At 36.4% G+C, this 25,518-nt stretch overlaps 5 protein-coding genes across 25 annotated transcripts; all 5 read left to right on the top strand.

Annotated features, from left to right (window-relative positions):
• Nucleotides 1-3,239: 3,239 nt before the first annotated feature.
• On the top strand, nt 3,240-4,736 carry LOC120016108 (metalloendoproteinase 1-MMP). The gene has a single exon (XM_038868714.1). The coding sequence runs from the start codon at nt 3,542-3,544 to the stop codon at nt 4,604-4,606; it is 1,065 nt and encodes a 354-aa protein (XP_038724642.1). The 5' UTR covers nt 3,240-3,541; the 3' UTR covers nt 4,607-4,736.
• A 767-nt stretch (nt 4,737-5,503) lies between these two features.
• Nucleotides 5,504-8,294, top strand: LOC120016109 (protein NONRESPONDING TO OXYLIPINS 2, mitochondrial-like). 5 transcript variants are annotated; one of them, XM_038868718.1, is made up of 4 exons: nt 5,504-5,781; nt 5,867-5,985; nt 7,495-7,533; nt 7,991-8,294. In XM_038868718.1, the coding sequence occupies exons 1-3, from the start codon at nt 5,603-5,605 to the stop codon at nt 7,512-7,514; spliced, it is 318 nt and encodes a 105-aa protein (XP_038724646.1). In that variant the 5' UTR covers nt 5,504-5,602; the 3' UTR covers nt 7,515-7,533; nt 7,991-8,294. The 5 variants fall into 5 exon arrangements, with proteins under 5 accessions (XP_038724646.1, XP_038724644.1, XP_038724648.1 ...); XM_038868716.1 differs by having other exon boundaries at nt 5,505-5,781; nt 7,969-8,294; XM_038868720.1 differs by lacking the exon at nt 7,495-7,533 and adding an exon at nt 6,861-6,928 and having other exon boundaries at nt 5,505-5,781.
• A 515-nt stretch (nt 8,295-8,809) lies between these two features.
• LOC120016383 (WAT1-related protein At5g47470-like) lies at nt 8,810-11,375 on the top strand. 2 transcript variants are annotated; one of them, XM_038869120.1, is made up of 8 exons: nt 8,810-9,291; nt 9,386-9,451; nt 9,596-9,712; nt 9,803-10,016; nt 10,111-10,272; nt 10,392-10,543; nt 10,629-10,720; nt 11,003-11,375. In XM_038869120.1, the coding sequence occupies exons 1-8, from the start codon at nt 9,032-9,034 to the stop codon at nt 11,011-11,013; spliced, it is 1,074 nt and encodes a 357-aa protein (XP_038725048.1). In that variant the 5' UTR covers nt 8,810-9,031; the 3' UTR covers nt 11,014-11,375. The 2 variants fall into 2 exon arrangements, with proteins under 2 accessions (XP_038725048.1, XP_038725047.1); XM_038869119.1 differs by lacking the exon at nt 11,003-11,375 and having other exon boundaries at nt 8,811-9,291; nt 10,629-10,903.
• A 5,292-nt stretch (nt 11,376-16,667) lies between these two features.
• Nucleotides 16,668-17,881, top strand: LOC120017154 (zinc finger protein ZAT1-like). The gene has a single exon (XM_038870268.1). It carries the CDS (start codon nt 16,901-16,903, stop codon nt 17,813-17,815), a length of 915 nt encoding a protein of 304 aa, XP_038726196.1. The 5' UTR covers nt 16,668-16,900; the 3' UTR covers nt 17,816-17,881.
• A 1,200-nt stretch (nt 17,882-19,081) lies between these two features.
• Nucleotides 19,082-25,463, top strand: LOC120016529. Of its 16 annotated transcripts, none has more exons than XM_038869347.1 (6): nt 19,082-19,338; nt 21,435-21,635; nt 21,750-21,893; nt 21,970-22,064; nt 22,502-22,545; nt 25,167-25,463. In XM_038869347.1, the coding sequence occupies exons 3-6, from the start codon at nt 21,884-21,886 to the stop codon at nt 25,321-25,323; spliced, it is 306 nt and encodes a 101-aa protein (XP_038725275.1). In that variant the 5' UTR covers nt 19,082-19,338; nt 21,435-21,635; nt 21,750-21,883; the 3' UTR covers nt 25,324-25,463. The 16 variants fall into 16 exon arrangements, 10 of the variants coding, with proteins under 10 accessions (XP_038725275.1, XP_038725279.1, XP_038725277.1 ...); XM_038869346.1 differs by having other exon boundaries at nt 19,088-19,338; nt 21,389-21,555; XM_038869345.1 differs by having other exon boundaries at nt 19,091-19,338; nt 21,389-21,635.
• The last annotated feature ends 55 nt before the right edge of the window (nt 25,464-25,518 follow it).

Below are 25,518 nucleotides of genomic sequence, written 5' to 3'. Positions count from 1 at the left end.
ACCCATAATTAACAGATTATACACATTACGAAATTGCGACTCTGTTGGAGTGGATGTCTCTAGCATGATCTCATTGAGGTTGATATTTTTAAAAAACAATCAAACGAAAACAAGTGGACCCATATATATTAATGATGATTTATTGATGTTATATATAATCTAATTTGACCAAAAAGATTATGACAAAGATACATTAAAAAACGATATGTGCTCGGTGGGTATTAGTGATAATTATGGTGTCTTTGAACATCAAAAAGTGACCTTCACTTTGCATTACCATGAGCGCTCGTGACTCGTGAGTGAATAATCTTCGTGCCACCATTATTATTCTTGTATTATTAACATATTTGGGAAGAATTTAATGCAGTAGCCAAACCCAATGACAAAATAAGTGGATTCAAGTAAAAGTGTCCCCATAAACTGCACCCAATCACCTACTTCTATTCACATCACATGTTAATAGTAAATTTATGGGACCATGACCATCTGCTCAGTCAGTCTACCTATTAAATCTTGAGTCAATATAATTATATAATACCATTCAATTATTCCCCTTTTATTCGGAAAAAGAAAATCTCATGCCGGTTATTAGGACTGTAAGAAATTACTCGAAAAACCGAATTGAACGATCAATTATTTTTGAAAAAAATTAGTGCGGACCGATTGATTAACAAACAGAATAACAAAAATAATCCCCGATAACTGACCAAATCGATTGGTTAAATTCTTATTTTTAAAGGGAAAAAAAAATCGCGCGAAATTGACCGTTCACACCTCTACCGACTATGGCATAACAATATTGACCCTGTTTGGGAGTGCTGTCAACTACTGTGAGGTGTTGTGCGGTGCTGTGAGTTATAAAACTGTGGTGCTGTGAGGTGAGTTGGAACGTAAAAAGTTGTTTGATGCATCATTTTTAAAACTGTGGTGCGATGTTGTGAGGTGCGCTTGACGTATCTAAATTACGGTTATATTAGATGACTAATAATATTAATATAAAATCACTTAATGTTTACATTGTATATTAATCTAAAATAAAATAATTGACCTAATTTGATTACGTAGAACAATTCAACATATATTGTAAGCGTTTGAGAGTGCTATGAGGTGCGGTGAGGTAAAAAATTGTGGTGTTGTGAGGTGAGTTGGAATGCAAAAGCCGTTTGGTGTGTCACAAAAAACTATGGTGCTGTGAGATGTAGTGCACCTAAACACAGTTGAAACACACTGCCAAACACTATCAATGATTTTGCTGTGAGTCTGTGACGGCCAGGGTTAAGCAGTGCTTGCTGTGGACAGATACTGGGCTCCAGCATTTCAAGCCTCAAACACTGAAAAACGGTCGGGTAAGCCCTAAACCTTGGGCTAGATTTAAGCAAACGGGCTTAAGCAGCATCACGGCATTTAGCCCAAACTGGTTCAGGCCCATTGTAGAGAGCTTAATCTGCTGGAAGGCCCGACTAAAGCGCGCTCGCTTAAATCTAGCCCAAGGCCTGCTTAAAGCCCCGGACTGCCCAACCTTACAATTGTATTATGAACCCGTGGTTAGATTTGCTTCCCTTCATTGTCTCTGATGGTCAACGGTCCATTTCTACTTTCCAAGTTAATAGTGGTTGGTCTTCCATTACAACCCAAATTGGGAGTTATTGGTAGCTTTTGATGGCTTTGAGATAAAACCTTTCTTGTGTTATTTGCCAAAATCCCAGCCACCTATATAACAAGACGTAATTAATTAGTAAAGGTTTTACTTAACTTGACACTAATTGAAACCCATAGTTGCAAGCTATAATTGATGAAAATGTTGAAAGTGATGATTTAGACATTGACCTCTATGAGACCATTTAATTTACTGTCTAACTCCCTTAGATATACACACATCTATTGATGTGAACCACTTGGGTGATAGGCTCGTAGTGAATATATTTGAGGCAAAATCGTATGGATTCGAGAAGTTATGAGTTTGATTCCCACTAGAAACAGTATTCTTGTAACCACATCTTGAGTTTCAGACAAACTTATAATATCGTTAGGTGAGAAACTTATATGCGAGCGAGCCTAACTGCCTGAGTCTATGCTCATCTCAGATGTCCAAAGATTAACATTGGATGATGTCGTTCTCGATTAGACGGTTACCCAAAGAAAATATATGTGTGTGAGTTTTGTTAATTAACTTTCTTCCTGATATCAACAACATCTATTACCATATATGTTTGTATAACTTGCTCGCAAAAGAAACCAATTAAAAAGAGAGGCTTTTGGGGTCCCCCATGAAAGGGAAACAAGTATTTTGATAATGGGACTCCAAGTTGCTTGAAAGCGAAACAAAAGAAGACTTGAGCCTTAACCTTACATATTCGTCTCTCTAGCTAATTAAAACAAACCCACCATGGCACAATCGATCTTGTCAATAATGTTATTAATTAAGCCTTCTTTTATTATACTTATTGATTGGTCGATTCATATTGATTAAGAAATATATGACGCACTTGCACTATGTTACTGTTCAAACCTCTAGTAATCTACTAATCTATTGTGCTTTGAATTGTAAGTTCATATGGTTTAAGTCAACCTTTATCACCAACCATTCATTCAATTTGCTTCATAATTTTTATTATTGTTAACAATAACTTTTTTTGACCGAGAACGAATATGCCATACAAGTTTACCATCTGAATGTTCGATATAAGTTTAAACTCGAGCCGTCATGCCCATGTACACATAAATTTCCCACATGATGACACTCGATGACGAAGTAAATTAGGTCAAAACCTAAAGCGTGGTCACAGAGATATTTGGTTCTATTAATTATTGTTAGGAATACTCCAAGATGTTACATTTAAGTTTGGTTTTTCTTGGTTGATTGTGTCGATGGAGGACAAAGGACACGTAACTTGTTATGTCTAAATAGATTGGTTCAAGTATCATGTAGTTGTGGGTCAAAGAACAAAAGAGAGACTGTCGTGTAATACAAGTTAGCTCTACGTACAAAACCCTCCCTAGAAAATGATTCAATCATAAAACATTTAAATCACCTAATTTGGTCAACAAACACACAGCCCCTCAACTAAACTCAAACAAATCAAAACCCAAAAAAAAAAAATAAAAAAAATCCTCTTGAAGTCAAATTCTTTAATTTATTTTTCTTAAAGATCAAAGCAAGGCGCATGCACAAATTCTTACTTGTATAGAATTAATTTATTAATAAATCAAATAATTTATAAGTATGTAAATTAAATAATTAATTGGAAGCAAAAGACAGTGGTTTAACCACCAGAACTCCATCAAAAGAGTCAGAATCTACCTTCAAAAGGCAAGCACCTGCACGGCAGAATCTTCTTAACTTTCTCAGCGTTTAGTTTCTTGTGCCTCCAACAAAGATTTCAATTTTCAACACAAAAATAGTAATTTTTTTTATATATAATAATTAATTAATTATAATATATTTGTCTTAAGATTAGATCCTCCCAAAAAAAATCCTTAATAGACCATTTCCACAGCCACAGATTTCGATGCCCTCCAAATCCCCCCAAAACAACCAACTATGTTTCCGTTTTTCAGTTATTTCACTCTAGTTGTCTCCTTCTCCTTCCTCTTCCACTCTCACCCTTGCTTTCCCGCCAGAATAGTAACGGACCCATCAACCGTTATAACCGTCGATACCAGAAACTCCACGTGGCACGACTTCACTCGCTTCCTAGACGCCGGGATGGGTAGCCAAGTCAGAGGCATGTCGGAGCTCAAACAATACTTCCAACGTTTCGGGTACCTCCCGATACCAGAAACCAACTTCACCGATACATTCGATGACCAATTGGAATCCGCCGTCACCATGTATCAAACCAAGCTGGGATTACCGGTGACTGGAAAACTCGACTCGGATACCATATCGACGATCATGTCCCCCAGGTGTGGCGTGAGCGATACCAATCATACTTTAAAAACAACGAAACATTTCACCTATTTTAATGGGAAACCCAGGTGGAACCGTCCCTCTCCGGTGACTTTGACTTACGCGTTTTCGCCGGGTAATTTGATTGATTACATAAATATGTCGGAGATGAGGGCGGTGTTTAAACGATCGTTCTCACGGTGGGCGTTGGTGATTCCGGTGACTTTTTATGAATCCGAAGACTACTACTCGGCCGATATTCGAATTGGGTTTTATCGTGGCGATCACGGTGACGGAGAACCGTTCGATGGGGTATTGGGTGTGTTGGCGCACGCATTTTCTCCCGAGAACGGGAGGTTTCATCTTGATGCAGCTGAAACATGGGCCATTGATTTTAATCAAGTGAAGTCCAAGGCAGCCGTTGATTTAGAGTCAGTGGCTACGCATGAGATTGGGCATGTACTAGGACTGGCCCACACTTCGGTCAAGGAAGCTGTGATGTATCCAAGTTTAAGTCCTAGAACCAAGAAAGTGGACCTGAAAATTGATGACGTGGAGGGTGTCCAAGCACTTTATGGGTCAAACCCTAATTTCAAGTTTAGCTCATTGCTGGAGTCTGAAAATTCTTCTAATAATGGTCTTAGTCTAAGAAGGAGATCATCAAAGTGGACCATGTCTTTAGTGGTGGTAGTTTTGAATTTGATAATGTTTTTATAGTATATAATTTTTTTTTTACTTCATTTTGATTCTTTTAATCTAATTATAGGATCAAAGAAAAGTACAAAGAAAATTATTTGATGGGTCTATTATTTATATACATATATATAGATACACATTATCACCATAAAGGAAAGGAGGTTTTTGGATCACATTTTGGTTTCGTTTGCTTTGAATTAGTTTGGATGGTGACCTTTTGGCACATAGGACGGCTAATAAAAAGATTGAATCTCCTGAAAGAGACAATGGAAAAGGCAACAGGAAAAAGAATGCCAGAACCCAATAAATGTTAGAGTGGAATTCTGTGTCTTTGTAAGTTGCCATTCTTTTGCAGCCCAAATAATATGCCTAAATCAAGAAGAGGGAACAAACGAAGGTATAACTTAGTGCACAAGGATAACATACCAGCCTCTCACAGTAGGGGTATATATATATCCAAGCTAGGCAAGCTATGGTTCTCCTCTAATTATGGAATTGAAGAACAGGTTCTATGTTTCCCTTTTATTTTCCTCACTTTTTTTATGTCAATTGATGGTGTTTAGTTTCTATATGAAAAATTCTTAGAGACCCAATTTATGATTTCTATTTTGTTCTCAAATCCATGTGAAGCGTTGGATATTAATGGGTCATACATGTGTGTTTATAACTAATGACTATCTCATATGCCACGTGGATTGAGCGTAAAATGAATTTTATAAATTGGGGTACATAACATTGCTCGAAAGAGATAGTGTGTAGTCTTGACAAATTTAATAGTTCACAAGGGATTGGACTCCACTCTTACGTTAGCCCAATCAAACACCAGCCCCACCCGGAGTACGTTAGCCCAATTTCGGCCCAATAAAATACCGGCCCAACCCAGAGAAAATTCCACTCCCTCAATCCCTCACCTTTGTTGTGCCCAAAACCCTAAACCCTTGTCGTTCTGCTGCTGCAACCCGGATTGCTTCTCCATCCACAAGACCACTTCGAATTCCTTTCCTCTTTATTTCTTCAATGGCATTATATTGCAGCAGAGCCAGAGCCATAATGAACGGGTCATCTATGGTGTCCATCAAATCCGCTATTAAATCTAACGTTCCCAAATCCTCGCTCACCGGATCTCCCCCTATTCCCTCATCCTCTCGAAGCACTCTATCTCCCTCCTCTCCTCTTCGCAGAATCTCCTCCTACAGGTGCTTATCTCTGCGCAATTATGCGTATCAATTTTTGAATTTTGTCTTTCGCAATTTTTCTTAAACGAATTTTGTTTGGGTATAGGATCCCGTGCGAGCTGGGATGTATGGCATCGATGTTGCCACTGCACAATGCAGTTGCGGCGGCGAGGATGACATCATGCCTGAGTACATCATCGAGGAGTTGCCGTGCGCTTTCACAGGGTACACTCTGCTGCACCTCTCCCGAGCTCTAATAAATACCGTTTTATTGCACTCGTTGTTTTTGAGTGTGAGTCTCAGCTTTGGCTTCATCCAAACTAATTAACTTTTTTTATTAGTTGTTCAATTCCTTTATTGATTCAAGATCCTTAATTTTTGCTGCTTATTGTGTTTCTTTTTCTTTTTTTTTTTTGATTTGGTTACTTCTTTGTTAACTTAATTCTAAATTTTTATTAGCTGTTCAATTCCTTTCATGATTCAAAGATCCTTAATTTTTGCTGCTTACTGTGTTTCTTATTTTGGATTTGGCTACTTCTTTGTTAACTTTATTCATATCGGCACTGTTTGATTCCTTGTTATTGATTTAAAGATCCCGAATTTTACCACTGATTGTGTTTGTTGTTAGTAAGTTGTATTATAGATGCTGAAGCTTGACTGCGGGCCTTCTTTGTTAACTTTATTCGTATCGGCACTGTTTGATTCCTTGTTACTGATTTAAAGATCCGAATGTTACCACTGATTGTGTTTGTTGTTAGTAAGTTGTATTATAGATGCTGAAGCTTGACTGAGGGCCTGAGGCTAAACCTGTTTGAACTAGAGTGTTTCTACGTTTGGTCAGTGTTAGATTAATAACTAAATAACTGAAAGTTCACATTTATCATTTGCTTAAGATTTGGCGATAAATTCATGCTACCATTAGACCAATTTTTGCTTTAAGGACACATTGGGACCTGGACCTATTTCATGTCGTCTTTGTAGAAGAGCGCAAGTTGAATTTTTTGACTAAAGCAAAGTGGGGACATTTAATCATACATTAGGTGCAAGTGCTTTGATGAGGGATGTTGATACCATCTGACTGGAATATTTGGTTACTGCAGGCACATAATAGTGAAAGAATAAACTGGGAATATACAGGACCTGTCAATTATGGCTGCATCGTTGTCAAGTATGATATTTATTTTTGGATCGGAAACAGTAGTTTGATGCGGTCAATTATGAGATTCTAAGTTCTCTTTAGTAGTTTTAGCATTATTAGTTGTGCTGGAATGGAAAGATTAAGATAAATTTAAGTTTCTTCATTGCTCTAGCTTGCTTGACATGCAAATCGTATTGCTTGTTTCCATTTGCTTCCAATCAAAAACTTTGCTTTGTCTCTCATGTCTTATTGTGGTGATGTGTGAGTTATGATGTCCTTTTTAGCGGCAGTTTCTTTCTGGCTTAGCTTTCAGTTTACCTTATGACTTCCATATTTACATTTATGTGTTAGGTTTTTGGTAATCAAACAGCCAATCATGTTAGTGAGAATTAGTGTCATCGGTGGGAATTTCACCATGGTGAAACTTTGAAAAGGAAAATGAATTGAACAATTTTAAAGGATTAGCATGACTAAAAAAATCATGGAATGACTGATAATACTTTTTAAGCTATGATGTTTGAAAAATATTTTCAGGTAGAATATATATTTATAGATAATTAAGAATGCTGTGGTGACATAATTGCTCCTTTTCCCAGATGGAGTTGATGGTACGTGAGATGTTTGCTGTTTTGGAGGTGGGCCATTCCATCCGTACTTCAGTCCATGCGACTTTAACAATGTGCAAAACAGCTTTAGATGATAGTCATTTCATGGGTTTGAGTCGGTCTCTTTTTTTCGATAATACATAAACCTAGGAGCATCCCCATCTTTATTCCTGAAGCTGTTTAAGAGCTATTGTACATTTATGCATTCATGACCCTTTGGGATAAAGTTATAGTTTGTTCATTAAAATGAGAGAAAGTGATCCAAATAATATTTTCCATGTATTCATGACCTGAATTAGTTGATATGGCATGACGGCGGAATGAGTTTTTCCCGATAATCCAGATTAGGTTTCTGTTACCCTATATTTTTGCACCATGTGATTATTGGTTTCTGCGTGTATTATATAGAATCAGTTTTCTGCTAGTTTATATTTCTAATTTGAATCTTTGGTGTTATTGATTTAGAGCTTGGTCTGTCCGTTCCAAGGTGACTTATTGCGGGCAATCACCTAGAGGAGAGGTCTTTTTCAGGTGACTGGAGAAGCAAGGTTCTGTTATCTGTCACTCTAGACAATCGTATCAATTTATAAGTGTTGGTTACACCCACAAAGCAGTGAAGCTAATTTAAACTCTTCTTATTTTAGGTGAATTTTTTTTTCCTGATAAAATAGAAGGAGCTCTTGTTAATACTGTTCATGTTTGTTTGATTGGTCAGACGCATCTTGTGTGCTGCTTGTCATTTTTTTGTTTCCCATTATTGAATCAATCCCGTAGGGGTAGCTGAGTGGGCATGTCCAAAGCTCAAACAATAGTTCCAATGTTTTGGGTACGTGTACCGAACTGGGTTATAGCCCATTCTGCAAAACATTAAATAAAAAAAGAAGAGTAATGCTACATCACTTAAAATAAGACTTATTTTATCTGTAAATCTATATGACATGTGAACTAATAATTTATTGTAAACACATATGTATGGTTCATTTAACATCCAATATTATTAATGGTTACATTTTGGGGTCTTACGCATTATTAAAAAAATCGATGTACAACGTTTGTTAAAGAGGCATCAATGAACAAATTGAAGGAAGATTTTACGTCATAAAAGCAATGCTGCTCACTAGACAAGCAACCTTAAAGCATAGGCAGGTGTTTGGTTAAGGAAAGTCTAATTTTCTTGCGAATGACTCGGAGAAGACTGGTAGGAAAGCATCTTGAAGGTTGGATAAGAAAACAGAGTGGCAAGACGTGATTAATTAAAACTGAAATGGGGACAAAAGCCCATAAAGCCAATAAGGTACAGAGACAAATCATAAAACCGAAAACAGACGATATAGAATGAGAGGTGCTGGTTTATTTCATCCACACCTGTGAAAGCAGGACAACAATGGAGGTGTTAGAGAACATTTTTCTTTCTTTCTAACCAAACGCTCCCAAGAAAGAAAGAAAGAAAACAACAGGAAAGGAAAGCAAAAGAAAAAGAGAGGCTTCATTTCATCAAACACATAATGGGAGGGTTTGTAGGTGGAGGATGCAATTGAAGAAGCAAAAGAGGAACAAAAATTCATATATCATCAATTTTCCATTTCAAATGGATTGGTATACAAGAAGAGACAAGTTTGAAGATGTATTAATAACAGGAGGTTTGATATTGAACCAATTTGTGTATGCTGGGAACTCCGTTTTGATGACTTACTTGATGTCTTTAGGCATCAAACCCTTCACCATTGTTATCTTCTCTACCTTTGCTACCTTCCTCATCCTCTCTCCTCTTGCCGTTTGTTTTGAAAGGTAATTTCTTTTCTCTTCTCTCTGTTTTGTATAATATGATGGAATTGGAGCTTAATTAATATATCAATGGTTTATATGTTCATATATGCTTCAGGAGCAAATGGCCTGATAAATTGACTTCAAAGTTGGTGATTCAGCTAGTTTTGATAGCCTTTGGAGGGTAAGAGAAAATTTTACACTAGTTTGATGAAATGGTTGAAAGAACTTATTGAATTATGTATTGAAAATTTTGTAATTCCACGAATATTCATTCCAAGAAACTGAGGATTAATGTAACTTGATTTTCTGTGCTTGTTTTATTCAGGGTAACCTTGTTCCAAACTCTATTTCTAGAGGGGATGTATCTAACTTCACCATCAATGGCAACAGCAATGCCCAATCTTGCTCCCGGACTCATTTTTATCATTGCTTGGACATTTAGGTACCTTATCCTTGTATTTGCTGCATCAGTTTCATGTATGGATTCAATAATTGTAGACTATCAAAGCTAATTTTGTTTCGACGGGTGCAGGTTCGAGAAAGTTAAGCTAAGTTGCACATATAGCAAAGTCAAGATTGCAGGGACATTACTTTGTGTCGTAGGTGCCACCACCATGAGCCTAATACACAGCACTGCATCCCCTGGTCATCAGCATCTGGATCCTGTCTTCGACAGAAAAAAAATCATCGGTTGCTTGTATCTCATGGCTGCTGTTTTCGTCCTATCGAGCAACGTTGTCTTGCAGGTATAAATGTGAATAAGTTAATCTAATGCAGAAGTACTATTGTTTTCCAATCATGTATGAATGTATGTATGTATTTATACATTTTTGGAGGCAGGCTGCGACTTTAGGTGATTTTCCTGCACCGGTGTCAATATCTGCCGTAACATCCTTCATTGGTGTGCTGATAACTGCGATTGTTCAAATGTTTCAAGACCGTTCAATGGAACTTTGTTGGCCTCTTATGAGTATTGGACCCCTCATAGGCTATTCTCTGCTGGTACACATACACTATGATTCGGGACTAAATGCGCTACTGTCATATATCTAAAGCATTTACTGCAAAATGTTTGATATGCTTAATCTGATCCGAACCTTGATGAAATTTTGAATGGATAGGGAGGAACAGTAAGTGGAGCATCGGTAAGTTTTACTGGATGGGCAATGAGAAAAAGGGGTCCAGTGCTGGTGTCCATGTTTAGCCCCGTTGCAACAGTGATCTCGGTCATTCTCTCTGCTATTACATTAGGAGAAACCATTAAGATCGGAAGGTATGATCAATATCAATTCTGTTAATCTTCAGTAAATTCAATCATCGACTTGGGATTTGATTAATTGATCACTCTCTTAATGCAGCCTAGCCGGTATGTTCTTAATGTTTACGGGTCTCTACTTTGTGCTATGGGCTAAAGGAAAGGAGGGACATGCCTATGGTGATGGCTTGGAAAGTGAGTTTGATGCACAGAAGCCTCTCTTAAGTTAAAATATGCTTATAAACATGGTCTGTACTTCGTTTTATCAAAATTAGACCCTGTGTGTGGTAAAAGCAGAATGAAATTGAGCTTCAATATTAATTAATTGTGTCCATGTACAAAATCCATGCATAAACAACTTGACTGGTTTGCAAGCTAGTATGTTTCTTGTTAAATGACATAATGGAGCAAGAATCGAAGTGCAAAAAAGGTCGTCGAGAAAATGTAAGAGCTCCTGTGTTTCATCTGTTCTTGCAGAGCCATCATAAGGCTTGGAAGCAGATCAATGGAGTTGGTAGCTGTAAATGTTACGAAAATTCTTCGGCAAAAATATAGATTCTGATCAGTCTAATACCAAGATTATAAACCATCCATCCATAGAGATTAGAGAGCAGCCTTTTGGATATGGATGAGGCAAGCAACACTTAACTCTTTTTTTTTTTCCTGAAGAAGTAGTTCCAGCAAGAAATGCTAATCATCCTCCATTAACGAAAAGCAAAATTCGAGGATTTGCCAGCATTAAGCTTAGTGATTAAAACTGCTGAATGCTGCAGCACAGTGTAAATCATTTAAAAGCATTCTTTGATTTATTTTGTATCAAGTAAGCTTCTGCTATCATTTGTGTTTTTAATTTCATCTGACTATTAAGCTTTACTGTAAGTTGTTAGCTGTGGATGCATTTTTGCGTCCAAGGTATTGTCCGTTCTGGAGACCTCTATAGGCATTCTTGCCCTCCCTCATGATTTTCTTTTAGGAATTTATCACGCCACCCCCACTCGAACCCATATGATCTCGTGAAGATTCCTTGCTTGATGGGTTGCCTCTGTCAGCTCCAATCATTCCTCATCTATATAACTTTTTACTTTCTACCTGGAATGAATTCTTCCATTGAGTACTTTACATATTACTGGATCAACACACACACACACACACACACCTTTTTGATTCGAAATTAAGGTCCTAGTGTCTCTCAAGATCACATGGTTATTGAAAATATGAATAAATACTAGACGTGGATGCCATATATTCAGTGGTTCTAACTTTACTTCTAAGCCTCAGTCGTTGATGTGTGAGCATTGCATTATTAGTCTCTAGCCGACACTGTGAGTCAATAATTTTTAGTTTCTTTACATACACTAGACCCCTCATCCCCCATTCATTGATTGCTAGGAAAATATTGAATCTTTACATCGATATATATATACATATTGGATGGTTCATATATAGGTTTTATAGAGAGAGAAGTTGGTAACGCTACCTAATGGGGTTAACCAGCTTTAAGATAGAGACTTAACGCAACTCATGACAATTGGTCCAGATATTATATATCACATAATGAGATAGGCAAAGGTGATCCAATCGTGTCGGCTTCCTGCGATGCGGGCACGTATGTGATCCGAATGTCACGTAGTGGGTAGATGTTGGATAGTCGATGGGTTTATGAGGCGAAGTTGACAATTCTATTTGATGGGTAAACCTAAACTCAAGCCATCATATCTGCGCATACATAAATTTCTCAGTTGATAATAATATAAATTGGGTCAAAACTCTGTGCGTGATTACAAGGGTATTGTTCCTAATGGAAATCGAACTCATGAGTTTACGAGTTCATACAATATGACCCAAGAGAGATTTACCACCAGACTTTCACCTAGATGTTTCTTCTCGATAGATCATAGAATTGAACTATTGAAATGTGTCATTGTAGCACCTTGCTCGAGTAGGTGAGGTCATAAGCCTCTAAGTGTCAAGCTTGATAATGTTGTGCGAGTTACCGAGTGACAAATAGACTAATTTCTTCGTCCCACATCGCTCAAATGGAGATGTGAAATACAATATATAATAAGTTAATTAAACTTCATGACCAATAATAAACGCTTTTTTTGGACTCATATTAGTATGGGTTGGTGTTGGGCCTGCGAAGACAAAACAGTGCATACCAGTATAGGCTAATCTAACTTTGTCAACTTGTTTGATAACTAGATAGTCTAGATTCTACGTTGTAGATAGGAAAAAAAAAAGAAAAAGAAAAAGAATGAACGTTGTAGTTTGGTTTGGCAGTTAGGGTGACCTAATCAGAGAGGCCATACGAGAGCCGAATGTAGTCGTCTTAGCGGATAACGGACTTAAAAGACAAATCCGGCTCCGAACTCGAAACTCCAAACAAGTAAAGTCACAGCCAAAACGGCATCGCTGGTATACGTAGATCCGTAGCTTTTGGATTTTGGTTGATAGCTACGGACCAGACCTTACCAAAAATACAAAATCCTTGTTGAATTGTTGGGCCCAGAAAGCTAGGTTGAACTAAAATGGTGTGTATTTGCATATGGAAGAGACGCTTTGATCACACCATCATCATCGCTCCTAAAGGTAATTAACAGATGCATGAAAACCCCCTTCACCATAAATTCAGTTATAAAAACGCACGCCAATCAACCTTTTGAGGTACAAGTTCATGCAATTTTTTACCAATTTTTGAGATATAAAGTTCATGATTGAATGAACTTTTTATCTTGTTCATTTGAATGAAAGTTGGATTTTTTTGCACGAAAACGTTATACGGATCGGATCGTATATTAGTAAATTGGACATTTAAGAACAATAAATAATGTACAACAAACCATTTTAATGATTTGAAATGACTCAACACTTTTTATTGGCGAACTTTTCAAAAAAAAATTAATCCGAAAAAAACATTTTACGGAGCCTAAATTTGTATTTTGTATGATATATTTTTGTGTGTGGGAAAATTGTGAGTGCATAGTGCATACATTCCTTTCCCCTTTTCTTGTGAGTGATGTAATATAAGAACCCAATAATTCATACATGGAGTTGTGGAGAATTAAAAGTAGTCTGGTTGGTCAGGTTATTTGTTCAGAACCTAGACGTACATGGTTCTATTCTCATCAGGGGTTGAGATTTGGATAGTTTTCATCCGATGTAATGACCTTTATATCCGTCAGATATGATTTAGCGTGTGTCTGATCAATAGGCATTTAAAAAAAAAAGGTAATTCATACGTGACAACGTGGAGTTGGACACGTGACATGCATACGTGTCCCGATTTGGTGGGAGTTGTACCTAAAAAGCAGCAAAACATGCATGGTCTAAACTAATATTAACTGCACTGTAAAAAGTTATCTTTCACTTTGGTTTATCTGTTAAAAAAGGAAAATTTGTTATCGACTAATCAAGCAAATAATGACAGGAGTGTAAATTAAATTGATGTAGTAGCATAAATTACAGGAAAACAGAGACTCTATTTGCGACGGTGATTAAAGAAAAAAAAACTCAAACAAATAAATTAAAGACTAATTAGGGTAAAATTATAATCTGAGACTAGTGTGCGGCCGTAATCACGCGGAGATGAAGGAGAGCATACATGGGATAATCAATTGGGTGGCCCATGAAGACTAAAAAGCGGAGGCCGGCCGGCAGGTCTTCATAAGTCATGACTACTGTTTAATTGTTGCCGCAGAAAACTCCAAATAGTGCAACATACCAGAATCTTCAATGTTTCCACATTTGAATCATCCAATAATGGACTTGTTACTTTTTCGTTTTTGAAACAGATGAGGGAATTAGAATCGTGATCATCAGGATGATACTCATGATCCTTATCACTCTAATTAGTGACTCGAATGTAATGGACTTGTTACTTTTTTTTTTTGAAATAGGGATTTGGGGAGGGATATCATTCGAACCCACGACATAATTGGGTGGATGATGCCTTATATATAATGTGATTGTCGTTCAACCAACGACTCACTTGCTACTTACTTACTTTACTCATCAACCACTTTATTACGTGTTTCATGCAAAAAAAAGTATGATAAGATGCTATAAATTTTATATTTCACTTGTCCAACTCTTTTTTTTTTTTTGGAAAGGCCACAGGCCACACACACTAAGTCATGTCCGAGGGGCATGAAGACCATCACAACGGATGAAAAACTACCCAAATCCTAAACGCCTATGGTGAGAATAAAACCCTGGATCTCAAGGTGTTGGCCAAACAATCTGATCAACCAGGCTTTCATTTGTTCAACTAAATAAACATAACTTAAGGGCTAAGGCTAATTTAATTTAATTTGACGTTATTTAATTATTTGGTTAGTATAATTGAGAACCGGGGGAGCTCGGTTGGTGGGGGTTTATACCTCTGCCAGGTAATATGACTACCTGATTTCGATTCTCCCCAGAGGGTTGAGGTGAGGTAGAGCTCAGCCCAAGAAAGTGATCAGCAGATAAGTGCTCTGTTTTGCACTTTTAGCGCGGCACGTGGTTGTATCATCCAGCCGTCCCTACACCCGAACGGGATGGGTGTGGCTGGAATCATTACAGCCAATTCCACCCATCATAACCATTACATCATCATTAATTACACTTAATGACATTATGAAGCAAATATCATCAACGGCTGTGATGGGTGGAATTGGCTGGAATCATTCCAGCCCCTCTCATCCCCGAACGGGACCAACTAGTTTTTGTTAAAGCAGCACAAAAGTGACAAGTGTGCCACCTACGGCTAATACTCTTTTAGTCGCGTGCATAATTTTGGTTCAATTTATTATGTTATTAATGGAAAATTTATATGCGTATAGATCTGATGCTCGAGTTTAAACCTATATCAAATGTGCAAAGGGTAAATTTGTTATGATATTGTTTTCAATTAAAAAAAATTACATGTACTTGGTTTTGGTTAAAAGTGCTTATTTTTTAAATCCATATTAGATTCTCAATATAATTCATAATTTTTTCAGATAATTTAAATTTTTTCCCCAGAATTTGTACTTCTTAATTATATTTATAAAATGACAATAGATACGCTGTCTATTTTTATTATAATATAACTTAATAATTCTCTCATTTACAAAAAAAGAAAAAAAAATTATGATTAAAATAACAAAACAAATTATATATGTGATATAAAAATCATAGCAATTTTTATAATTATTCCAGTACTTTTGTTTTCCATCATATAATCTATTCATTGGCTAGTGGGAGGAGAAGCAGTGTCATCAACATGGCATTAAACGATTGCTTCACGGTCACTATAATGAGATTGTTGAGGCCACCTAATTCACACACTTGTTAAGCGGTAGACATTATTAGCAATTTGACTGACCCTCTTGTAAATTTATAAACCTAACAAAAATGGTGAACCCTAAAAAGTAATCTTAAAGTTCTTAGTCCACAAACGCATCAAATATATTGTTCGGTTTGAGTCACGAGTGAGATTTTAGTATCGACAAACAGTGTATTTAACAACGCAAAACTGGATTAATATCAAATTTAATTAGATTTCAAGTTGGAAATTGGAACCCCACACCTTGTATAAATATTAAACAAAAAGCAGAAAAGCAATGAGCACAGTCTACTAAACAGAAAGACTAATATACAGAGAAAAAGACAATAATAAACATAGACTACAAAGTGCAAACCATACAGATTGAGTGAGGGTATGGAGAAGTATGAGTGTTGGGGCCCAAAGCCAATCCGCTTGAAAATTTCAAAGTAATGCACAAATGGATGGATGAGAATTTGAGCACGGATAGTTTTACGAATCCCAATATTTTTTTTATCTCAAGTATCTCGAATATAGAGATGAACGCACACAAATTCGTTCATATGAATCATGTGGGGTCCATGATTTCACATGTATTATGTACGTTCATCTCATTATTTGAAATAATTGAGATGAACTTTTTTCATTTGAGCACATTGGATAGGATAGTAGTCCTACATATCCCTTCAAATAGGTATAAAATAAACTAAAATTGAATTGCTTATCTGGAAATTTTGGATCCCAAAAAGTGGTAAAAAAAAATAAAACAAAACAAAAAGCCTTATCAACTGAGAGTTGGGCAAGGATTGCATGTTACTTGTCCATCTTTCACAACTCATCAAATCACACACATTTTTATTTTTAATTTTCAGTTTTAAGACAAAATTTTTTTTACTATTTCACACAATCCACAACTGTTTTTTCCTTGATATTTTACTCAATTGGTTTTTTGGGTTGTGTGTGTCTTTTGGTGGAGGAATGCTTGTCACCTACTCTTTGCTTTTAAGCAATTCCCCAATCTCTTTGTATCACCAACAAGACCTTTGTTTTTGGGTTCTTGTTGTGTCTCTGTTGCTTGATTTTTCCTTATGGAGAGGCACAAATGCAAGCTCTGCACCAGAAGTTTCACTAATGGCAGAGCTCTGGGTGGTCACATGAAGGGTCATTTAGCCACTCTTCCTCTTCCAAAGAAGACTCAGCAATCCGTTGACACTACAATCGAATCAGCCGCATCTGCATCTTTAGAAGAAGAAGAGAAGAACAGAGGAGGAGGAGGAGGAGAAGAGAAAGGGTTGGTTTATGGGTTGAGGGAGAATCCAAAGAAGAGTTTCAGAGTTGCAGATCCTAAATTTTCTTTTGTTGCTGAACCTCATGGGACTTGTGTTGTTGTCCAAGATGGAGAGAGTGAGACTGAGTCAAGAAACCCAACTCGGAGACGATCTAAGAGGAATCGGAAATTCGAGAATCAGAAGATGAAATTTGAAACCAAGAAGGCAAAGCAGAGCGGCAAACAGAGTTGGGTTGATAATAACAATGAGTACCAGTCCTCGCCGGCCGATCCAGAACCAGTGAGTTCTGTTTCTGATGCTTCACCTGAAGAAAATGTTGCTATGTGTCTCATGATGCTTTCGAGGGATTGTTGGATGAAGGAACAAGATCAAAGATCGGTCGAGAAATCCAAAGAGACCAAATTGAGCAAGAAAATTCGTTGCGAGAAATGCAAGAAGGGTTTTCGATCTTTGCAAGCATTGGGTGGCCATAAGAGAATTTGCGAGCAAGGTAAAATTCCTGCTAATGAGAAGATTTTCGAGTGCCCATTTTGCTTCAAAGTATTTGGTTCAGGACAAGCACTTGGTGGACACAAGAGATCCCACATTTCAGCTTCTTCAACAAGTTCTGCAACAACTCCTACCAAACTGGATGCAGTTTCAGCTGTTTCGATAGATCTTAACTTACCAGCTCCAATGGAGCAAGATGAGTATAGTGTGGTTTCTGAAAAATAACCATAGACTTGATTTTTAGTTGGGTTTAGTGAACTATTTGAAAATTCTACTTAGTTTTCTGATTCATCATTCATTGTCAACTCTGAAACTCTCTCTTTGAATTCTCCTTAATAGTTTTCTCATCACTGGCTTAGACATTACCAGTTAGTGCAAAATTTCCTTGGAATTGCTCATTCCAATTCATTTTTATAGTGTATTTGGTTGCTTGAAGGACTAAAATCTTCGCAAGTTCACTGTTCTGTGACCCCATTGTTATCTGTTGGGAGTGTGGACCAAGCTAGTATTGGGTTCTGCAAGTACAAAAGGTGTTCATGGTTCTTCTGTTACATATATGCCCTGTTTACAGTTTTCCAGCGGCAGCTGTACTTGCAAACAATTTCAGAAATACTCAGATCTGAAACTTCCACTTTTTGACTAATATTATTTTTCATCTCCATAATCACGGAAATTAGAACAACTCTTAGTCTTAGTAGAGGAGGAGAGGGAGTTGTTTAAGATTGAAGCATGAAACTCAATGATTGGTAGATGAACCAGAAAATGTGGACGGGAATGACCTTGTGTCCAGAGAATATCCAAAAGGCTAAAAGATAGGAGAAAAATTAGCTGCCTTGAAATGAACGAAAAATCCGGTTATTCTCATCGAAGAATCAGTCAGAGTTAATTGAATTTAACATCGTATTAATGGGCTGCATTTATAGTGTTTTTAAATACAATTGGTCACCTTTGTTTTCCTTTTCATGCATGTGATTTCTTGCTTCAAAAGGATTCTGCTGCCCAATTAACTCCTCTCTGCCAGCAGTTGAAGAGAAAACAGTAGTATATTTTTTTTATAAATTTTCTATGTATATATATATTATATAAATTATTAATTAAGCCATTTGTTATTTGTGTAGTTATAAATACGATTTCTACACTTAAAAAAGATGGTAGAAATTAGAAAATTACTGCTCATCATCTACTTTGACGATAAATTCAAGACCGTATGCTATGCCCAGTGGTTCTGGGCCTACGTTTTGGACCAAGCAACTAAATAGAAAATCAGGCCCATCTTGCCATCCATTCGATTCGCTAAAGAGTACGCTAATGAGATGCTTACCTGGGACTTTTTTTTTTTACATGTCATTTAAATTGCTTTTTAAAAATTGGCTTGCCTTTTCTCTTGTCATATAAAATGGGAAAAATAACAAGAATATTTTTTTAGAGTACGCGTAAAACTAACGTAGTCTGAAGAAAGGAAATAAACGTCTGCAAACGGCTAGAAATCACAACCGCCTCACTTAAACGGCGACGCATCGAAGAGTTTAGTCGAACCGACTCTTGACAAAGATACCCTACAACGGTAACACTTGCACCAATTCAAAAAGAGCACTTACGAAAACTAGTTTGTCGCCAAACCCGACGACCCAGTTGAATCCGAGGCCCCCTAGCTCACGAACGAAGATTGATATAGATGTTTGCTGCGAAATCTTAGAACGAGAGAAGGTAAGAGGCGAAGATGAGTTTCTGCTGTCGCTTGAACGAAGGTAACCAGTGACTCCCTTTTATTTTATTTTATTTTTACAAATATGACTTGTTTCTGCTTCGATCGTTTCAACAAGGGTTTCCTTTTAATTTTAGCTTCGATTTGGAAAATCACTGGTTTCGATTAACGTTTGTTTTTTTTTACGAATATATAGTCTCTGTTTTGGGTTTTCTCTGCATTAGGGTTTCATATCAAATTTTGTTTTATTTGGCGAATAAGTTGTTCTTTTTTCACCCCTATATTGATTGTTCTCAAATTTTGGTTTCTGTATACAATATTTCCCAATTTCCTTCTCACGTTTAACAATCCAATTGGTCTCAGTTTTGGTGAATTTTTTGATTTCTATTTGACTTTTTCCTCAGCGTTCCATATTTGTATTGGATTTTCGTTTTGAGATTGGATTGACTTTGCTTTGTTTGTTTTTTTTTTGTTTGAGTTTAGGTTAGAGTTTCGCATGTCTTAACAAGGGTTTCGTTGTAATTTTAGTTTCGATTTGGAAAATCAGTGCTCTTGACCTATTAGTGTTTTTTTTTTTTTTTTTTCAAATCTGTGGTCTCAGTTTTGAGTTTTCGTTACATTAGGGTTTCATCTCAAATTTTATTTTGATTTGGCAAATCAGAGGTCGTCCTTTTGTTTTCTATATTTACTGGTCTCAATTTTGATTAATGTATACACATGTTTGCTCCACTTTCTTGCCACGTTTCACAACCTGATCGATCTAAATTTGGCGATTTTTTAATTTCTATTTGAATTTTTTCCTTACTTGAATGAAACTCCATTCTAGTCAAACTCTTTGGGGTCTTGTGTTTTCTCTCGCTTTTTGTTTTTTGGAATTTAATAATTGAGATTTCTTTGGATTTTGTTTGGTGATTTGGCTTGGTTTTGGAAAGGGTGATTCCTCGCATGAATAAGCTAAATCAATCATCAAGCTGTGTGGATTCTTTTTGTTCCATTTTTGTTTGGAATTTTGATGATCATGTTTTCTTAGTGTTTGGTTTAGCGTGGCTTGGCTTAGTTTGGACAAGGGTGGTTCCTTGTTTGAATGAAACCGAGTATTTCACTTTAGCCAAACTCTTTGGGTTCTTGCTTTTCTCTTTGTTTTTCAAATCTTGATATTTCGATTTTTGTAGGGTTTGGTTAGGTGTGGCTTACTTAGCTTTGTTTAGACAAGGGTGGTTCCTTGCTTGAATGAAACTAAGAATTCCACTCTAGTCAAACTCTTTGGGGCCTTGTGTTTTCTTTCTCTCTTTGTTTTTTTGGAATTTAATAATTGAGATTTCTTTGGATTTTGTTCGGTGATTTGGCTTGGTTTTGGCAAGGGTGATTCCTCGCATGAATAAGCTAAACCAATCATCAAGCTGTGTGGATTCTTTTTGTTCCATTTTTGTTTGGAATTTTGATGATCATGTTTTCTTAGTGTTTGGTTTAGCGTGGCTTGGCTTAGTTTGGGCAAGGGTGGTTCCTTGTTTGAATGAAACCGAGAATTTCACTTTAGTCAAACTCTTGGGGTTCTTGCTTCTCTTTTTGTTTTTGAATCTTCAAATTTCGTTTTTTTTTTCCCTTCCCTCGCATGAATAAGCTAAACAATCAAGTTTAGGTTTTTTTTTTTTTTTTTTTTTCCCATTTTTGTTTTGAATTTTTATAATAATGTTTTCTTAAGGTTTGGCTTTGTTTAGGCAAGGGTGGTTCCCTTGCTTGAAGGAAACAGAGAAATCCACTTTAGTTAAACTCTTTTGGTTCTTTGTTTTTCGAATTATGATGATGGGGTTTTTCTAGGGTTTGGCTTGGTTTAGGTAAGAGTGGTTCCTTGCATGAACAAAACTTAGAAATTATTTTCACTCCAATAACATGCAAAAAGTCTTTCGTAAAACCAATAAAGCTGTCTTTTTTGTTCTCTCCATTTGTTTTTCATATTTCTATAATTGGGATTTTTTAGGATTTGGTTCATTGTGGCCTGACTTTGCTTTTGGCAAGGGCGGTTCCTTGCATGAATAAAACTGATAGTTTTTTCTTTTGTTATACTATTTACATTTTGTGAATTTATTTCACAGTTCATGAACATGTATGATATACTATTAACTGCTCTGTGTGGTTAAGAAAAACTAAGTGCTGGTAAGATTGGACAATTCAACGTCAGTCTGTGACTCAGTATCCGAGTCAATCTGAATGGAGAAGTTGAAATCTGTCATTCCAGACAGTCTGAAGCTGATGGTGGCAGGTCGCAGTTCTAATGATCTTCCTTCCATTTCTTCTTCTTCACTTCTCAAATTCTTTTGTTATTTGCCCTAATTCCACCAAGTGAGTCATTTTTTTAAAAATAATTGCCACATTTGATTTTTCATTTATTATGTTGCTTTTGATGAATGCCTTGTTTTCTCACTTTTTAATTTTTCGAAATTTTGACCAACTTAGATGATTAAAGACTTGCCAGATCCTAATAATGCTCTCTGTGTGAAGAATAAAAATGCTGCTTTGGCATCAAAGCAAATGGGCAACCAGTGCTATCAGTGGAGATTACACCAAAGCTTTGTTACTCCCCATGTATTATGAACTCACGTATGCCATTTTTGTGCTTTCTTAAAAGCAGAACATGACGGGTATTTTTCACCTTTTCTTCACATCACAATAATAGGCACTGCACGTCTGCGCCTTGCTCCAATAGATGTTGTTAACATGGGCAGAGATCTGGTTGCAACTTGTTACATGAATTGGGCTTCTTTGTTTCAGGTGAGTTGTATAATCTTTTTTCCCCACAAACTAATTTGTTTTAAAGTGGTCACATAGATGTTCAATATATGATTTTTTTTTGTTTGAAATATGTCAATTGTTGAATCGAAAAAAATGCTCTTGTTCCTTTGATCATCGTATTAATGTTATAATTTATAATAAATTGAAAGAAATTTTAACAAAATGGATAATTGTTCTTGACAAAAAGATTGCAAAACAGAGCAGCAGAGAAGACCATGTAGCTAAACAAGGAATAGTGAAAGGTGGCCTGAGGGAGAATTTTGTCAAAAATATAAGAAAACTAGTTTTAAACAACCAAGATCATCTTGTTTGTTTATGTTATAGTTTCTAATTCTTAACATGGTCCTTTATTTACACATTGATGTTATGTATCTGTTGATTCTGTTCATGATATACCAGAAATAGGTCTTTTGCAGGAGTGTGTACGGGATTTTAATCGGGCTCATCAAATTTGTCCAAGGTATGCAAAGATAAATATGGAATATGACGTTGCTTAATTTGGATTTGCTACCACACTCGGGAATGTGTGATTTGTATTTGATATTGATTTTGTTCGTTGATTTACTCCTGTGATTCATCCGGACAATGGAGTTTTCAAAAACTCTACCCATGTTATTCCTGCATATTACTTGGCCCATGAAACCTAAAATAATTACAAGTGTAGCTGTTAAGTAACAGTCGGTAGAAGTTTCTTTTAACTCTTGAAGCAGCATTTCTTTCAATAGGGTGTTTTGATTTCTTTTTAAGATAGAGAGAGCAAGTGGTGGGTGGGTGGGATGTTAATATGCAAGCTTAGATGTTATTAGGGGACTGCCACATAATTTTCAGGTAAAAGCAAAAGGTATGGTTGTAATGTTTTTTTTTTTTGGTTTCTTTTTGATGTGGATCGCTTCTGTGTTGGTCACTTTCATATGTTGGATAGACAGTGGAAAGTTTCACCCAACTCAGACTCAGAGTAAGGCAATTCTGGTTTTAAATATACCAGTAAATCCTCGTCCACTGCCCATGTGAGGCCAATTAATCTTGGGCCGACTTGGGTTTTCTGTCAGCTATGTTTCTAACTCGTGGCTTTTCTTGGTTCCTTCAAACTGATTAGTACAATGACTTGTAATTGTACAATTATATTAATCAATATCATCTCCCATCTCTTCCACTTTCTTTTTGTCTTGTTATGTGGATTTGCATTGTCTTCTTTTAGGGCTTATATCTTGATGCTTTCTAGAATCTATTATTATTCAACCCACCAGCCTGGACCTTATCGTTTTCCGATGACAGCAAATTAGGTTGATGAATGACCAAGTTTACCAGTTAATATATATGATAATCTGCACTTGTTATTAGTCATTTATCCTCTCTTTATTGTCTTACTTGTATTGTTACTATATAGTGCTAGATGGTTTACTTATCTTGTTATCTGGAAATGTTCTATGGTTTGCCATGTAAAGGCTTGCTTATCTGAAAATGTTCTACGAGATGTTGGGTTAGTATAGTATGTACTACTTGAAAATGCTTCTAAGAGTTCGTTAACTTGTTTCTCTGTCTTCTTTGCACCTTTTTTATTACTTAAATCTGTATGTACGTCCAAGTTGAGTAATCTGACCCCTACAGCTAATGGGTTGGTTAACATTGAAAAATAGGGTTTTCCGGTATGAACTTATAGGAGGAATGACTGATCAGATGGCTTTGTCATTTTCACTGTTGTAGAGGATGATGGTAACAAATAATTATTGGAAAAACAGGCAGAATGATTCCACTGCACCCGAAAGCAAAGGCTTGTTTATGATTTTAGTGGGATCAGACTCGGCATGTAGGGTGGGCATACATTTTTGCTCTTGTTCTGGCTATTATTTTTGCTAGCAGAATTAAAAGAAGTAGAAACTACAATTCCTCTGGTGAATATATACAACTAAAGGCCACATGTTTACTCTTCTTATTCCCATTTTTAGTTATTGAGAAACTAAAGCTGAAATTCTTCGAATTGCTCCTAAATTAAGATCTGATTGACGAGGATTTCTGCCAAGTGTTATTCGTAAATGTAGTTTTGAACCTAACACCGATTTAATTGACCAACATTATCTAATTGAGAGTTATTTGCATCTCTTTCTCTTGCCTGCATCTTTGTTGCGTGTGTGACAAAATGAGGTGTTAACTTGGGGATGGAGTTCATTGTCTTCTTTATTTCCTTTGTTTAGTCTTTCTGACGAAATGAGGTGTTAACTTAGGGATGGACTTCATTGTACACCTTGATCATAGACCTTTTATTACCATCAGGAAGTGTTTTTTTTTTTTTTTAAAGCCGCATATAAGAAAGTTTGTTCAACGACACAATTTGTGTGACACTGTTTGGAAGAGTTTTTCTGGTTCCCCAAATTGTCAGATGTGCTATTTGGACATTCGACATTAGCTATTGACGGCAGACATTCTTTTTTTAGTTGCTGAATGTGCATGCAGTGGTAGTTGTTTTTTGGAGATTACTCTCGTTTCTTGAAGGGGAAGTATTATTTATTTATTTATATATCTGCTTTAAGAGATTTCTTTCTTTGATGTTATTTATGATTAAAAAATCCGTCTTTAATGTTCATCAATCAACATGATGATGAACAATTGAGACCTGTATATATGATCTTAGGGGATCTGCCAACAGTATGTGTTTGTGGTTAGGCTCTAAAATCTTTTTTGTCTTACCATAAATGAATCGGAATGCGAAAAACTTATTCTTGATTGGTGGTAGATTTTTTCTTACTTGATTAGGTTAAAAGAGCTTTCCATGACATCTTTTATGGTCCATTTTTTTTGGCAATGATGATGACCTTCTTGTGGGTTCCAAATATTTATGAACACAGTTTTGAAATAATCTGTTATTTCAAACCTTGTTTTTCATCATGAATATTGAACAATATCCACTATATTGTTGATGTTATTTGTGTCTCATTAATGTAAGAACTAGTTTTAAGGTGTGTCATAGTAGCTAAAGCTTGGAAAGTCAGGTTTGTGATCCCAATGGCTAACGTGCAAGGATTAAGACCATTGGTGACTTAGCACTTGGTAGGTTCTTTACTCACTATGTAGCTCATCTGGCAGAACAACCTCTCAGGGGTCTTTGACACTGGGTGGGATCAAAAGGACGGATCCATTCTCTTGTTCAGCCTCCGAACTCACTAGGGATTCTTGGAGCCGCACCGACACTGACAGAAGAAGATTTGGTAATCGATTGTGTCTCTCTCTAATTTTCTCTTGAGGTGGTATGTTTAGTATTTTTATTCCTATTATTGAAAATTAACATTAGATATATATTAGTATATGCACTGATTTTACGCATTCGAAATTCAATGGTTGTAATAAAACACAACAAAAGTGGAGATCACACATTTATTGTGGGACTCGTTGCATCTACGATTGAAAAATAAGTGCGTACAGTTAATGGTGCACATGT

Source organism: Tripterygium wilfordii, chromosome 15 (assembly GCF_013401445.1).
Source record: "Tripterygium wilfordii isolate XIE 37 chromosome 15, ASM1340144v1, whole genome shotgun sequence".
In the NCBI taxonomy this organism is placed as follows: domain Eukaryota; kingdom Viridiplantae; phylum Streptophyta; class Magnoliopsida; order Celastrales; family Celastraceae; genus Tripterygium; species Tripterygium wilfordii.
This window is presented reverse-complemented; position numbering and strand designations above follow the sequence as displayed.